The sequence below is a fragment of the Alternaria metachromatica genome, assembly GCF_023757995.1.
Source record: "Alternaria metachromatica strain BMP 0045 chromosome Unknown scaffold_54, whole genome shotgun sequence".
NCBI lineage: Eukaryota > Fungi > Ascomycota > Dothideomycetes > Pleosporales > Pleosporaceae > Alternaria > Alternaria metachromatica.
The window spans coordinates 56,380-70,841 of record NW_026055545.1 but is presented as its reverse complement, the minus strand read 5'-3'; the positions used below and the strand labels follow the sequence as shown (position 1 = coordinate 70,841).

The following is a 14,462-nucleotide window of genomic DNA, read 5'->3' as shown; positions in this document are numbered from 1 at the left end:
GGGGGGAGTGTGTGTATGTCGCGGTGTCCTGCTGCACGGCTGTTAGAGCGCGGGTCTGGGGAGTCGAGTGGGTGACAGCTCGGGCGATGGCGCGGGAGGGCTAGCGTACGGCCACCGGGGAGCAAAAGTGCGAGGTGGAGGTGGAGGAGAGGAATTGGAGGGGCGTCACGCACACCAGGGCAGATGGGGGGCTTCGTGCTGTGTCGCGGCAGACTGGCGTTCAGGCTTTGGGGTATGACGGTCGTGTGCTCGGGCTCGGGCTGCTAGCACATGCCGCGCTGTCGTAGCCTCTTGTTGATGGTCGTCGGCCCATTGTGGTACCGCGTTGCGATTCGCACCTGCCGCAGGTGCCACGTCTTGGCGTCTTCTGGAACGGAAGGAACTGGGCGAGAGGCTGTGCAGTGCAAGTGCTCCGCGACGGCCATTCATTCGTATCTCAACACACTCGCTCTCGCACACCGCACCCTGACCACGCCAGTGCCAGTGTCCCCCGACCCCAGCCCAGCCGTCTGTAGCTCTAGCTCGTGCCTGTCTCCGCTGTGATCGTCCCCAAGCTTCATTCTTAAACACCGGCCCGTCCACTTCATTACTGCACCACCGCTTTTTGCTCCCATTGCACCCGTACTTCACCTCGACACCCACCCGCCGACACTCACTTCGACACGCACTACCTTTCCGCTGGTAGTCTGTCGCCTCCGCTGTAGTCTATCGCTTCTCTTCACCCAGGCGCGCCATTGACCTTCGCCCGTCGCGAGCCATAACATCGCCCATCACCATTGTTGGTCCCGAGATCACCTCGCTCGCGCCATTACACTCGCATTACCCCGACAACACCCTCGCGCAAACAAGGCTACTTCACTGTATCCTTCCACCCGCGCACCACTCCCCTCGACTTCCACGACACCACGGCCGCAACTGCGAACGCGCTCCAGCCAATAACACGACCCAGCATCTCCGGACAAGACTCCCGCTGAGTGCGGCATTTCCCCAAACGCACCCCCACAATGGCCCAGCAGCAACAGAATGGCGAGCCTGTAATGCGCAGGTACGTTTGATCTTCACTTTCTGGACCCTGGTCAAAACTTATCTCATGTCGATCTCTCACGACCGTTTCCTTACGCGCGCAATTGCTTTTCCCAACGTTATTTCCTTCCGTCCGACTCTCTTTTGACGACACCAAATGTTTATTTCGTCGTCAATTCCTCCGTCAAATTCTGCTTTACCTCTCCCTCCGCAATAGTACGATGCATCGTTGGAGCTGAGACACCCCGGTTTGCGCCATAGCTTGCATTGGCGCACCCGGTCCGACGACACAACCAACTAAAAATAGGCCACCCTACATGTCCCCCATGTCCACTTTTTATCGACTCGCGCTCAATTCTTGCTCTTTTTGGTCATGCACTGCACTTCATCCTCTTGTTTGCGCCGACATCCACTCTCGGTCACGCCGACGCTGTCACACCATGCACCCTTCACCCACACAACATGCTGATCTTGTGCCTTTAGGAAGTTGGTCATTATTGGCGACGGTGCTTGCGGCAAGACTAGTCTTCTGAGCGTCTTCACTCTCGGATATTTTCCAACAGTACGTCCAATACATCGACCGATAAGCCGTCCCCCAATATCCTAACCCGTCATTAGCGCTACGTCCCAACCGTCTTTGAAAACTACGTCACCGACTGTAGAGTAGACGGCAAGTCCGTGCAACTCGCCCTATGGGATACAGCCGGCCAAGAAGACTACGAGCGCCTCCGTCCCCTCGCCTACAGCAAAGCGCACGTCATCCTCATCGGCTTCAGCGTCGACTCCCCCGACTCCCTCGATAACGTTAAGCACAAGTGGGCAGAGGAGGCCCGCGAACGCTGTCCCACCGTCCCCATCATCCTCGTCGGCCTGAAAAAAGATCTCCGCGACGACCCCCTCGCACAGGAAGAAATGCGCAAGAAGAGTCTGCGGTTTACTACACCGAAACAAGGCGCCGATATGAAGGATATGATTGGCGCGAGGAAATACCTCGAATGCAGTTCCCTGACAGGGGATGGCGTGGACGATGTTTTTGAAGCGGCGACCAGGGCGGCGCTGCTGAGTGTGGACAAGAAGGAGAATCCCGGGTGCGGATGCGTTGTCCTGTGAGACTTTGAGAAATCGTTTCTCTTGCATCTTATATCTTCTTCTTATCTTCATATCACACACACTGCATTGGGCGGAGTCACGACACACTGGAGTTGGTACGATATATTTGGGGCCTTCAATTTCTTCCGTTCTCGATTCTTTTCTGCTTCTTCTTCATGGGCGATTTAAACTGTTTGAGCGCTTATAACTGCATTACACACAACCTTTTTTGTTTTTGATTGAGCTGGAAAGAGAAAAGACTGGCTTCTGATGTCGATTCAAGAGCGAGGAAGATACACACGTTAATCGGGCTCTAGCTATCTACTCGAAAGATGTTGGCTTAATGATTGACGAGACAGCGCCATCATCATCCACTCATTTCGGATCCTCTTTTGGCAGTTAGTTGTATATTCTTGAGAGAGGAATGATCGGGCACGCTCAGTAACTAGAAGACAGTAATCTACCAATGAGATATTACAAGCATACTTCTTGTTATCTCTGAGGAACGTGATGGCAATGAATGTATACGCGATGCCAATAATGACATCGGTCGGGTTTTTACTATATACATATGATACACATGACTCCCCATCTCTGCACCCCAACCCAACACCCAAAATCCATACCACGCCATCTAATCCCTCGTCCACCCATGATTCCACCCCTCCCTCGCCGGAAAATCCGTCTGCACCCTCCCATACTCCACGGGCACACTCCCCCAAATCCCCCTCTTCAACATCGCACTCCTATAAAGCCTCCCCACCTCCCTGCCCTTGCTTCCCAATCGACTCGGATCCGCGCCCCGCCCACCAGCCTCCTCCTCTTTCACCAGATTACCGTTGTTGTCCATGAGACGCAGATGCTCGCATGCAGACCGCATGGCCATGTATTGTCGTTCTAAGGTGCGTTCTTCGGCCCAGCGACGTTTGCGCAGGAAGAGGAGCCACGCGCGGTGGATGGTCCAGTGGCGGAGGGAGCGGTTGCGGGAGAAGTGGAGGGGGCGTGGGGTTAGGGGGTGGGAGAGGTGGTAGCGGATGTTTGCTAGGGGGCGTGTTAGCTGGGCGTTTTGTTGGTGGTGGGTGGGTGGATTGGATTGGATTGGATCGAATGGGAGGGGGGCAGGTCTGATGGGGAGGTAGGAGGGAGAGAGACGTACTTATCCTAGGATCATTCCCCGGTCCCTTTTTACTCCTCTTCTGCATATTCGGTGTCGATGAGAAGGCTGCTCGTTGCGACTTTTGCTGCTGCTGCGGACATGTCTGTTGTGCGGTTCTTTGCCAGATGTTTGTCGCCTGGGGGATTTGAGTGGGTTTGTAAGGTCGGAAGACCGGTCGGAATGCTGAGAGATTCATTGTGGGTGTTGTGTGAGGTGCAATGGCGGGGGCAAGGCCGAGGCGGGTTGTTGGTGTTGGTGGTGATGGTTGGATTGGAAATTCGCGATGCGCGGAGAGACCCTTGTTCGCCAAGAGGGGCTAGTGGGTTGGGGAGGGACGACTCGAGCGCGTGGTGGACATTGCGGCGCGACAACAACAACAACGATATCTGGACGAGCCAGGTCATGCACAGAGAACTAGGACTTCGAGATTGCAGCTCTGAGCGACGGAATCGCTATGAAAAATGCATGGCAACCTCACTAAGGACAACTGCCCGCACATGCATCCTTACCTTCCACAACAAGCCTGAGACTTGATGAAAGTTGAACGAGGCCGATAAACCGAAGTGCTTCCGGAGACTAGCACGTAGGATGTCGTCTTTAAAACCGCTTTAGGTGTCTCCAGCGTTGGAATTACCACATCTGCTCTCACGTCGAGAGCACCCTAGGTCCCCCTCCACAACTTCACCTGATCACATAATCGCGAACGAGTAATCTCGAAGCAGTCATTTTCTCCGTCACATATCAGCAAGGACTCAGCTGCTCAATATCGTTAGATGAGTGTACTTCCAAGAAGGCTCGTCTAGATATAAGGATGTTGGTCGGGTCGAGCGCGCCTGCCTCAGCACAACAACCGAGTAAACGTGCGTCGCGTCGTCATGCCACTGACGACACAAAACTTACCGTCAGCTTCTCGTACCCTTATTCACACACGAACTATCTTCACTGTCACGCAGATTTTACATCGTCAGACCTCCAGCTCTGTCTTTCTTCATCACCACATCTGCGACTGCACTATCCTCCTATCGTTCACCACCGAGTCTTCCATTGCAACTACCTGAAGTACTCCGACGCCAAAGAATTCGGTACCATGAAGTCATTCACATACACTCTCTCCGCCATCCTGGCCCTGCTCACAGTCACCGTACCCGTCATCGCCACCTCAGGATCAAAGCCCGATAGATGCCCTCACCGCGCTGCAACCCGGTGCTCCCCCGGTGGCCACGCGGTCCAGATCTGCGTCAACGGTGTTTGGCAGAGGAACTACAGGTGCCCTTACCCTCAGTGGTGTGAGACCGCCTCTGCGCACTGCATTGGACGATAGATGACTGCTAGGCAGAGATGTGGTAAGTGTCGAGACTTCCTCTGTAAGGCATTCGCTGACGAAACGACAATAGTCTGAGCATGCTGTGGCATAATGGCGGCTGATACGATGAGTATGCTTCATCAGAGGAAGGCGGTCGAAGGTGATAGCTGTGGAGTCGATGTTATCATCTAGCACCCATTGTCATGGAGGATCTGTTATGTTCACAGGGATTTTACGAACGAGCTACCCTCCGTTTTCGTGATGGAACACATCATGCTCACAGAGTCAACGGATGCGTTCCCTGCACTTCTTAACAAACACATGCATACTTCCACAGTCTGTCATTCACGTATAGCAGCATGAATTGAACATCCCTAAAACCTATATAACAGCCCTCTTGCCCATATCCACAGTTCCATCATTATCTACCACCACAACATTTCCATAACTACACCAAAAATTCCAACCCACCAACGACAACAACTCCTCACCAAAACCATCAACAGCATGAAGTCGTCCAAGTCCACACCCCTCATCCCCCTCCTCCTCACCCTCTCCACCATCATACTGCCCGTCCTCGCCAATGACGCCCGCGGCCCCAAGTGTACGCCCGGTGCTCCAGACCGCTGCAGCAGAGAAGACGACTACACCCTTTCATACTGCACCAATGAAGGTAAGTTTTGACTGTACGAAGGGCATGTGAGACATATACTGACTTCGTACCTCTACCTCTGCAGGCTTTTGGGAATCGTACATTGTCTGCTCGTGCGGCAAGTGTAAAGATGGGGAATGCATCTATCCTCCCGAGATGAATCCGAATTGGCCGGGGGAGTGTGGGGGCGGGGATTGATGTGGTGAGTACGTGGCTGGAGGATGGCTTTGGGCTTTGTATGGAGGGAAAGTGGGTGCGTGGAGTGTGCTGATGGGTGGGGTATTTGGGGATGAGAGGATGCAGGAATCAAGGTTGTTGTAGTCTGGGGAACGGGATTCATGGATGTCTAAATGGCTGGATATATGCTCTGCTGAAGAGGCAGTAGAACCATGTGGGTTTAACATGAACAAGAAAGCATTGTAAGAAGGGCAAATTGACATTGGATACTTGTTTTGGATACATCACTTACAACTAGTAATGCAGAGACTGACTTTGCTCATCAAAATGTGCATAAAGTCTTTTTTGCTTACATTTAATAAGCGATGAATGACCGACGTTACAACTTATGGAGTCTGGGTGAAGGTGAAGGTGAAGAGCAAGATAGCCTTACTCACCGCTTCATAATGAGCTTCAACACATCACCGCAGCCTCGACGCGTTCAGTAATCCAGACCAAAGACGCCGCCTTTTCTCCGCTTTTACTAGCCCGCTGCTGTCTCTCACCTCCACCCTGCTTCCAACTATTCTCCCTTCCGTCTTTTCTCGACCGCTTACCACGATCCCCACCCGCTCCCAGATAACCTTCCAAACAAAACACGGACATCTGCCACCCTCAACACCACCATGAAGTCTCCCATCCACCTCATCTTCCTCCTCCTCACCCTCCTCACGCTCACGCTCCCCGCCTCCGCCAACGACAACTGCAACGACTGCAGCAACAACGGCGCCGAACACTGCGCCCCCAGCGGTGGCAACCTCCTCGTATGCAAGAACCACTGCTGGCAGCCCAAATGGTCGTGCCGCATGGGCGACCAGTGCATCATGAAACCGGGTCCTACCTGCGTTGCCAACGGCAAAATCTGCGAGATCTGTGAGAGACAGTACAGGAATTGTCGTGCGGTACGTTGGAACTCTGATATTCGATGCTTAGGAAGTGGGAGAAGGGGATGAAGGGATTGTGCTAATGGATGTGGTGTAGGAGGGTAGGAGGCATAGTTGCTACCAAGAGTGCTATGCGGAGTGTCGACAGGATATCTGCAGTGCATATGATGGGCGGTGCAAGGCTTGTGACTTTGATTGCTAGGTGGATACTTGCGCTGGTTGCCAAAATCGGACTTGGGAGATGGGTGCTCGGGCGTTTGTGGACGGGGATCTGGAGATACGGGGACGGGTTTGAGTTGGATATGCGGATGTGGTAATTGGCGAGATTGCTAAGAGCTTCGTACTGGTATCAACAGGAGCTATATGGGAAAATGCCCACTGGATATCTGAGCGTCATGCAGGACTTTGCGTCAGAACAAGATCAATCCAAGTCCCGTAGTCTTTGTTACCCACCGAGGAGTCATCGCACAACAAGTCGAGTTTCCACCAACCATCAAATCGATTCCCCAACATCCAACATCCAACCTCCCTACTCACCACACGTCACACCTTCCGCCTAACCAACCCCCTAAAGAAATCAAAGCTATTCCCATCACTCTGCACCTGCACCACTCTCCCCGTGCCCCTCCCATCCACCTCCCTCACCTCCTCCGCCAGCAAAAGGCCCCAATCACGCGTAATCCCCTTTATCCTCGCCTTCGTCCCGGTCTCCACCCCATCCACACTCTCCAGCGTAACAAGCTGATCCGTATGCAACCAATTCGCATAGTAGAACTCCTCCATATCACGTGTGAAGCCCGATTGCGTGAATGTGGAGTAGAGAGTTTCGAAGTGTGCGAGGATAGACGCTAGGAGTTTCTCCGGCGTGAAGTCCTTAAGCGGGGGGTTCAAACTTTTAGCCAGAAGATTCAGACTTGTCGTTGGCAAGGCGTTGCTGAGGTTGAGTCCAATGCCTGTGACGACATCATACGTATTCCCCGAATAACTGCTATTAACCAGAATGCCTCCGATTTTCACAACGGGGTTATTCGACGAGCCAGGTAACTGCGCGTAAATGTCATTCGGCCACTTCAACTTAACAGGAATCTTTCCATACCCTGGCGCGTAGTTCTGTATGCCTTGGACGATGGCTAGCGCGGCGAGGTATTGGATGAAAACTACGGGTGCGGATTGGCTTAGTGTGAAGGAATGGTGCAGCACAGTACTGAACATCAGCGCCCCCGGCGGCGCGATCCAGACGTTATTCCCCCTTCCGCGACCCGCGATTTGCGTGGTCGCTGTTATGGTGAAGCCGTTCGGTAGGCTGCGGAGGAGGGACGGGTTCTTCTCGAGGAGCGTGTTGGTGGATGTTACCGTTTCGCCGTAGATGAGGTGTTTGCCGAAAGAGGCGTTTGGGTTGCGGAGCTTGGTGTGGTAGTGGTGGAGGTTTGCGTAGAAGGATTCGTGGTGGAATTTCGTCTCTTCAGCTGATGGCAAAGCCTTCTCGTGAGGCATTATGACCTTCACGATCTTCTCGTAGGAGACGATTTGGTCGGGGGAGGTGGCGGAGGTGTACGCGACACATTCCTGTATCTCCTCCTCTGGTGTTTTGGGCTTCTTCTTGTTATCGTCCTCCTTTTCTTGAGTTTGTTCTTCAACACCCTCTTTGCTACTATTCGTAACAGAAGCAAGAGTAGGCAGCTTCTCCGACACAGCGCTAACAGCCCTCTTCAAATCCTTGACGCTCCATGCACTACCCTCTTTCTCGATGCGAAACACATCGTTCTCGCCCTTGATGTACTCATCGCCATCGACTACAGTGATGATTTCACTCCACGTAGCGACGAGGTCAGCGACGTCTGATAGGTTATGAGCTGTGAGATGCAGACGGGAAAGGGACGGTACCGCTTGTTCCTGCTCGTTGACCTGCAGCCCAAGTTTGCGGAGGATCAAGCGCATAAAGTCAAGCCTGGTAGCATCTGTGGCTGCGATGTCGCTGATGACGGAAGCATACGAGGGTAAGCTGGGGATCTTGCTTAGGTTTTGGGGCGCGAATCTACGGTATGTTAGTCAAAACGTGTTACATAGATCGAAGCAGACTTACTCAGGATGCGGCCCAGTAGCGATAGCATGTCCCTCCCCAACCTTCCGATACACAACCGCGGCCTTCCCCTCTCCACTCTCCACATGCACATCCTCCGTATAACTCGCCAAGATCTGCACTCCCCTACTCACCATCTTCCCCGCATCAACAAAAACACCCCCACCATTATAATAGCTCTTAAACACATCGCCTACCCCCTCATCAACACCCTCAAAAGCACCTTTCTCAATCTCAATCTCCGCCGCCCTCGCCCCAGCTTCACTCGCATACTTGAACCCCTCAAACGCCAGCCCCCTACATGTCCCAGGAAAGAAACCTAATTCCCTCTCTCCTTCAACAGCCATCTTAGGGTCGTGGACTTCGAATTCACATCTACTGCTACCGTAGTAGCCTCCGGCGCAGAAGCCAAGGTAAGAACCACCGGCGTTTACATACCGACTAATTCGGCGGTTCCCTTCGCCGTTGAGCGTGCGGCAGTAGCCTAGATCGGCGCCGCCGGGGAAGACGAGTAAGGCGCATGTGCTGAACCAGGGTTCTTTGATGAGAGTGTCGCCTGTTACGGGTATGACAGCGTAAGAAGGGGATAGGAGGCGCCGCAGAGTGTAGAGACAGTGGCGGACGGACTCTGTGGTGCTGCCGTTGCCTGGGCTGGCTTAGTAATCTTGGTGGGGGTGTGAGGAAGTTGAAGATAGCATACCGGAGTATACCAGCACATTCATCTTTTTGCTCGCCATGATGTTGGTGATGTTGATATGCGATGCGCAAATCGTATTCTAACTGACTGTTGGTGACGTTTAGTAGTAGTGCGGACCGAGTTTGGCCGGCCGTGCTCAAATCAACTCTCTCAATGACAAGACCCTGCGCAAGTTTCCGCGACTCGATAACTTCACACCACACGTCTCAATTCCTCTTTTCTAGCTCTTTGAAGTATGTCAAACGAAGATAAATCCCGCGCAGCAGCAGCGCAATTGTTGATTGACGATGAACCCGATGACTGGTGCGTATGAAATTCCAGCTTTTCGGTTTGGTTAGATGCGGAGATCCGGGGAAAACGAAGAGGAGGAACTTTAGAAGCGAGAGAAGCTAACCAAGGTTTCGCAGGGACAAGCGCATCTACAGCACAGGCTGCGCAGACGAAAACGCAAAATTGACGGATTGCTATTACGAGAAGAAAGATTGGCGGGCGTGTAAGCAGGAGGTAAGCTCCTCTCACATCTCACGACCGTTGATGCTTCTTTCGGCCAAACCTCGGCTTCTCCAGAGTCTAGAGGCCAGAAGCAAGTTGCCTCTGAGATACACCTAGACTAACACGACATCTAGATGGAAGTTTTCCGACAATGCTGGCAGCGACACGGCAACGACAAGAGAACGGATTCAAAAGACGTTGCAAAATAGCGGATTCGACATCCAATCTGCGAGTGCATTTGTAAAACGTACGTGTATCATCAACTAAAGCAGTGGGACGCGTAAATTAGAAATCAGACTCTAGCAATATGAGAAATAATCTTTTTCGTTCTTCAGTATACTGAGACTACAAATACCAATGAAAAGAGATGCTCGTCAGGCCATTATAGTGCAGCTGTCATTGCTTGACCCAGCATGATTCCACATGAGGCCGTGGTGCCTCTGTACCGCAATTTCGTCTCAACCTAGACTGGCTTCCGCAGAATTCCAATGTCCGGCATAGCATCATTGCAAACATTCTCCGTGACTGAAAGAGCCCTGTTTTTGCGACACACAAGCTCAGTCGCATCCGCTCACTTCCTCTCATAAATCGGCGGCACAACATCCGGGTGAAACGGGCTCTTCGCCGCATCCGCCTTCTGCTTATCAAAGTTCCACACACCATTCGTCTGCCCATCATTGATGCCCTCGCCAATCTTCTTGGCCAGCTGCTCGAACAACGGATACTTTGGTGCTTTTGAGAAAAACTTGCGCTCCCACTCCTTCCCAGCGTCCTTCTCCTGTTGTCGCATTTCGCGCTGGCGGGTCTCGATGATGGTCTTCTCCGCACTCGTCAGGTCCATGTTGCCACTGTTAATCGCATCCGACACCTTCTTCCACGCGCGCCGTGTCTCGAAGTCGTCTTGTTGCTCGATGGCGGCGACGGTGAGGGGCGTTGTCTTTGTGGACTTGTGGTCGAATGTGTCGACGACGGCCTTGGTCTTGGCATCCTTGATCTGGAACGAGTCGGTCCACTGGCCGTCGGCCTTGTAGATGGCTTCCTTCTCCTTGCCCTCGGGGTATAGCACGGCGGTGAACGAGTTCTTCTTTCCGGAGACCCAGCCCTTGCCACTGTAGTCGATGCGCGCGGTGTAGCCGGTGGAGGATTGGATGTAGGTGCTGCTGTTGAGCTCGACGTAGGGGGAGCCTGTGATGAGGCCTTCGATGTGGAGGGCGGGGAGGGTGATGAGGTAGCTTTCGTTGTAGTTGTCGAGGTGGAGCATGGCATGTCCGATTTGCTGTGAATGTTAGTATGGTACATGCCAAATGCTGAGAGTACTGACCTTGACGTTGATGGTGGTCTTGAAGGACGCCTTCTGCGCGTTGTAACCTTCCAACCGGACGCCGTGTTGGTCGTTCCAGATGGAGTAAGCCGTGACGGGTGGATGATGACTGCATGCATTGCATTAGCTCTCCCGTACTATACGCGTGGCAAGCTTACGACAGGCTGAGCCATCGCAAACGCGTGTGCGCGCGTACCTGACTTGCTCGCTGACGAGCTGTGTTGTGCCTGCCTGGTCCTCCCACTTGCCCAGGAAGAGCTCGCCCAGGAAGGGGTTCAGCGGCTTCTTCTCGCTACCCAGCTTTTCCGACCGACTGGCGTACTGCTGCTTCAGTGTGCTCAGGAACCACTTCAGCACCAGCATGGCGCGCTTGGCAGGGTCCTTCTCGGCGGCCGGTGCGACGAAGACGGAGGGGTGTTCGGTCCAGTATGAGCTGTTGAGGTTTAGTCTGTTTTTCTAGGAAGTAGATACAGAGCGACATACGAGAACTCGGTGAGCGACTTTGTGGAGAGGATAAAGGCAGGCGCCGTCATCGTCGACAGGTCGCCATTGAAGGACGCGATGGACTATCGTGTGTTAGTCAAATCCATGTTCGAGTTGAACACCATGATTTCATGAAGCTACAAGCATATCGCTATGCGCGAATATGTCTAGACACGTGAGGATGCTGGGATAATTCCATACCTTGAGGAAGCTCGTCCATGAGCCTCTGGCCTGGGGTGGCACTGCCGATCCTTCTTTCTCAGCCATGATCGCGATGCACGTATGTTGGGGATTAGTTAAAAGAGGTGGGAGAGGTAAGAAGAAGCGTCGACAGGTGTAGACGCGCGTGTAGGGATGTGTGAAAGGCGGGGGTTGTCGAAGACTAGGGACCTTCGCAGTGGGGACGGAGGGCTGTTATGGAGACGCTGCGGACGGAGCATGTTTAGATTGGGCAATGACGTCGGAGCTAAGCCACACACCCACCCAAACACAACGAGGTCATGACGAACAACATTCTCGCCACGGGGCAGTCAGCCATGCTATTCCATTTATTGGTGCTATGTTACTATTGTGATATCTCGTGTACATTCGTCTAATCATGCTATTACATTTACGCGTTCGCCATTCCAACGACGCGCTTAGGTCTTGACATCGGGCTCGGTGCGGCCAACGTACTCCTGGAGCTTGAGCAGGTCCGTCGCGAGCTTGACGTTGTCCTTGAGGTAGTCCTGCGCGTCCATGTCGTATGTCGACTCGTCGCTGGTGTGCTTCTCGATGTAAAGACGGATGGTGGCGCCGCTGCTGCCTGTGCCGGACAGACGAACAACGATGCGGCTACCGTCGTCGAACTTGACAAAAATACCCTGGTTCTTGCTGACGCTGCCGTCGAGGTCGGTGTAGGAGAAGTCGTCGGCCTCGAGCACCTTGCGGCCAGCGACGGTGGAGCCGATGAAGTCGTCCTTCTTGGTGGTGATGAGCTCCTTCATGTGGGCGGTGACCTTGTTGGCGCCCTCGGTCTCGCAGCCCTCGTAGTCGTAGCGGGTGAAGAATGTGCGGCCGTACGTTGTCCAAAAGTCCTTTTGGATCGACGCAATACTGGGTGTGGTTCCAGTCTGCTGTCCGACACCAGCCAAGATGTTCAACCATGCGACAACAGCCCACAGACCGTCCTTCTCACGGATGTGGTTGCTGCCAGTTCCGAAACTCTCCTCACCGCAGATGTTCATCTTGTCAGAGTCGAAGAGACCGCAGAAGAACTTCCAGCCGGTGGGCACCTCGTAGCACTCGACGCCCTTCTTCTTGGCGACAAGGTCAATGGCGCCAGAGGTTGGCATACTACGGGCAAGACCGTAGATGCCCTGCTTCTTGAAGTATGGGATGAGCTCGGCGTGGTGTGCGATGATGGCTAAGCTGTCGCCGGGCGAGACGAAAGAGTTTGCGCCGTAGATCATGTTTCGGTCACCGTCGCCGTCGCTGGCAGCACCGAATTGGATTCCGTTCTTGTCAACGGCGTCGACCAGCGACTTGGCGTAGACAAGGTTGGGGTCGGGGTGGTGGCCGCCGAAGTCGGGCTTGGGGATGCAGTTTTGTGTGCTGTTGGGGATGCCGAGCTCCTTCTCGAAGATGTCGACACCGTATGAACCAGTAACACCGCTGAGGCCATCGAAGAGGACCTTGAAGTCGGAGTGCTCCTTGAGGAACGACTTGATGAGGTCAAAGTCGAAGATGTCCTTGAGCATCTTGAGGTAGTCTTCGGTGGAGTGTACGATCTCAACCTCGAGGCTTCCGTACTTTTGTGTACCGATGGTGCTGAGGTCGATGTCGGGGATGTCGGTGATCTTGTACGAGCTGAGGGTCTTGGAGGTTTCGTAGATCTTGTTGGTGACGCTCTCGGGAGCCGGGGCACCGTTGGCCAGGTTGTACTTCATACCAAAGTCCTCGTCAGGGCCTGGATGTGTTAGATGGGACGAGTGTATGCGTAGCGGAGGACTTACCACCGGGGTTGTGGCTGGCGGTGAGGAGGATACCACCCGTCGCCTTGCGTATCCGGATGATGTGACTGGCGGCGGGTGTGCTCATGATGCCATTCTGGCCGATGAGAAGCTTCTTGACACCATAGGCAGCGCTCATCTTGGCGATGGTCTGGGTGACCTCGGGGTTCCAGTAACGGCCATCACCACCAACGACGAGGAACGCGCCCTCTACGCCTTCTGGGATGGATTGCAGGATGCTAGCAACGAAGGACTCGGAGTAGTGCTCCTGTTGGAAGACCTTGACCTTCTTGCGGAGACCAGAACTGCAGCAATGAATGTCAGCTATCATCCCTCAACGCCATAGCTTCATCAGACCTCTCAGCTCTTTTGGGTATAGTCAACTTACGTTCCGGGCTTCTGGTCCTGGAAAGGCTTCAATTCAACGGTTCGGACGCTCATATTGACTGTGTATGTTCTTCGAGCTTTGTGAGAGAAAGATGAAGCAATTGAAGAGTCGGGCGATGTGGCAGCTGGCAACTTTTGAGCTGGTGAGGGGCCCAGCTTCCCCCACCACGCGGGATGACGCCGGCGCTAGCTCGTCAGCGGAAAGACCAACGCCACGCTGGCTATCATCGACGACTTTTTCTCGTCAACGTCCCAACACTCGCTGCGCCCATGCACTAGCCCTGCATCTGAGGCCGAGACACTGCACAACACTCCTGACTGACCACTCCCCGCCTCGCTTCGCCCCAGATCCTTTGCGGGGGTACCCTGGCCGTGTGCATACCCTCGTTCCTTCCGTCTCGACTAGAACACACCTTCTCTCCCAACACCCTCAACCACCTGGTCAAAATGGGCATCCAAGGCCTCGCTAGGCGCCTCGAACCCTATGCGACGCGACTTTCTTCCGAGCAGCTAGACGGCTACTCCGCCGTGATAGACGGCCCTGCGCTCGCGTACCACGCTCACAAATTGGCCCTCGCTTCAGCCGCTAGCGCCACACGAATCCCGTCTTATGCAGACATCGTCGCTGAAGCACTCCGCTGGCTGACCTCGTTGGAGAATAGCAACATCAAGGTGTGAGTAAACTACA

The 14,462-nt window shown here is 53.8% G+C and overlaps 4 protein-coding genes across 4 annotated transcripts; 1 reads left to right on the top strand and 3 right to left on the bottom strand.

Annotated features, from left to right (window-relative positions):
* Positions 1 to 1,004: 1,004 nt before the first annotated feature.
* On the top strand, positions 1,005 to 2,133 carry RHO2 (Rho GTPase; the record flags this gene model as incomplete). The annotated part of the gene is made up of 3 exons (XM_049337762.1): positions 1,005 to 1,045; positions 1,507 to 1,585; positions 1,642 to 2,133. The coding sequence occupies 3 exons, from the start codon at positions 1,005 to 1,007 to the stop codon at positions 2,131 to 2,133; spliced, it is 612 nt and encodes a 203-aa protein (XP_049183117.1).
* A 4,733-nt stretch (positions 2,134 to 6,866) lies between these two features.
* J4E83_010883 (uncharacterized protein) lies at positions 6,867 to 9,140 on the bottom strand (the record flags this gene model as incomplete). The annotated part of the gene is made up of 3 exons (XM_049337761.1): positions 6,867 to 8,358; positions 8,407 to 9,049; positions 9,104 to 9,140. 3 exons carry the CDS (start codon positions 9,138 to 9,140, stop codon positions 6,867 to 6,869), a joined length of 2,172 nt encoding a protein of 723 aa, XP_049183116.1.
* A 1,023-nt stretch (positions 9,141 to 10,163) lies between these two features.
* J4E83_010882 (uncharacterized protein) lies at positions 10,164 to 11,663 on the bottom strand (the record flags this gene model as incomplete). The annotated part of the gene is made up of 5 exons (XM_049337760.1): positions 10,164 to 10,868; positions 10,914 to 11,022; positions 11,110 to 11,346; positions 11,397 to 11,479; positions 11,598 to 11,663. The coding sequence occupies 5 exons, from the start codon at positions 11,661 to 11,663 to the stop codon at positions 10,164 to 10,166; spliced, it is 1,200 nt and encodes a 399-aa protein (XP_049183115.1).
* A 371-nt stretch (positions 11,664 to 12,034) lies between these two features.
* Positions 12,035 to 13,828, bottom strand: J4E83_010881 (uncharacterized protein; the record flags this gene model as incomplete). The annotated part of the gene is made up of 3 exons (XM_049337759.1): positions 12,035 to 13,344; positions 13,391 to 13,692; positions 13,776 to 13,828. 3 exons carry the CDS (start codon positions 13,826 to 13,828, stop codon positions 12,035 to 12,037), a joined length of 1,665 nt encoding a protein of 554 aa, XP_049183114.1.
* Between the last annotated feature and the right edge of the window lie 634 nt (positions 13,829 to 14,462).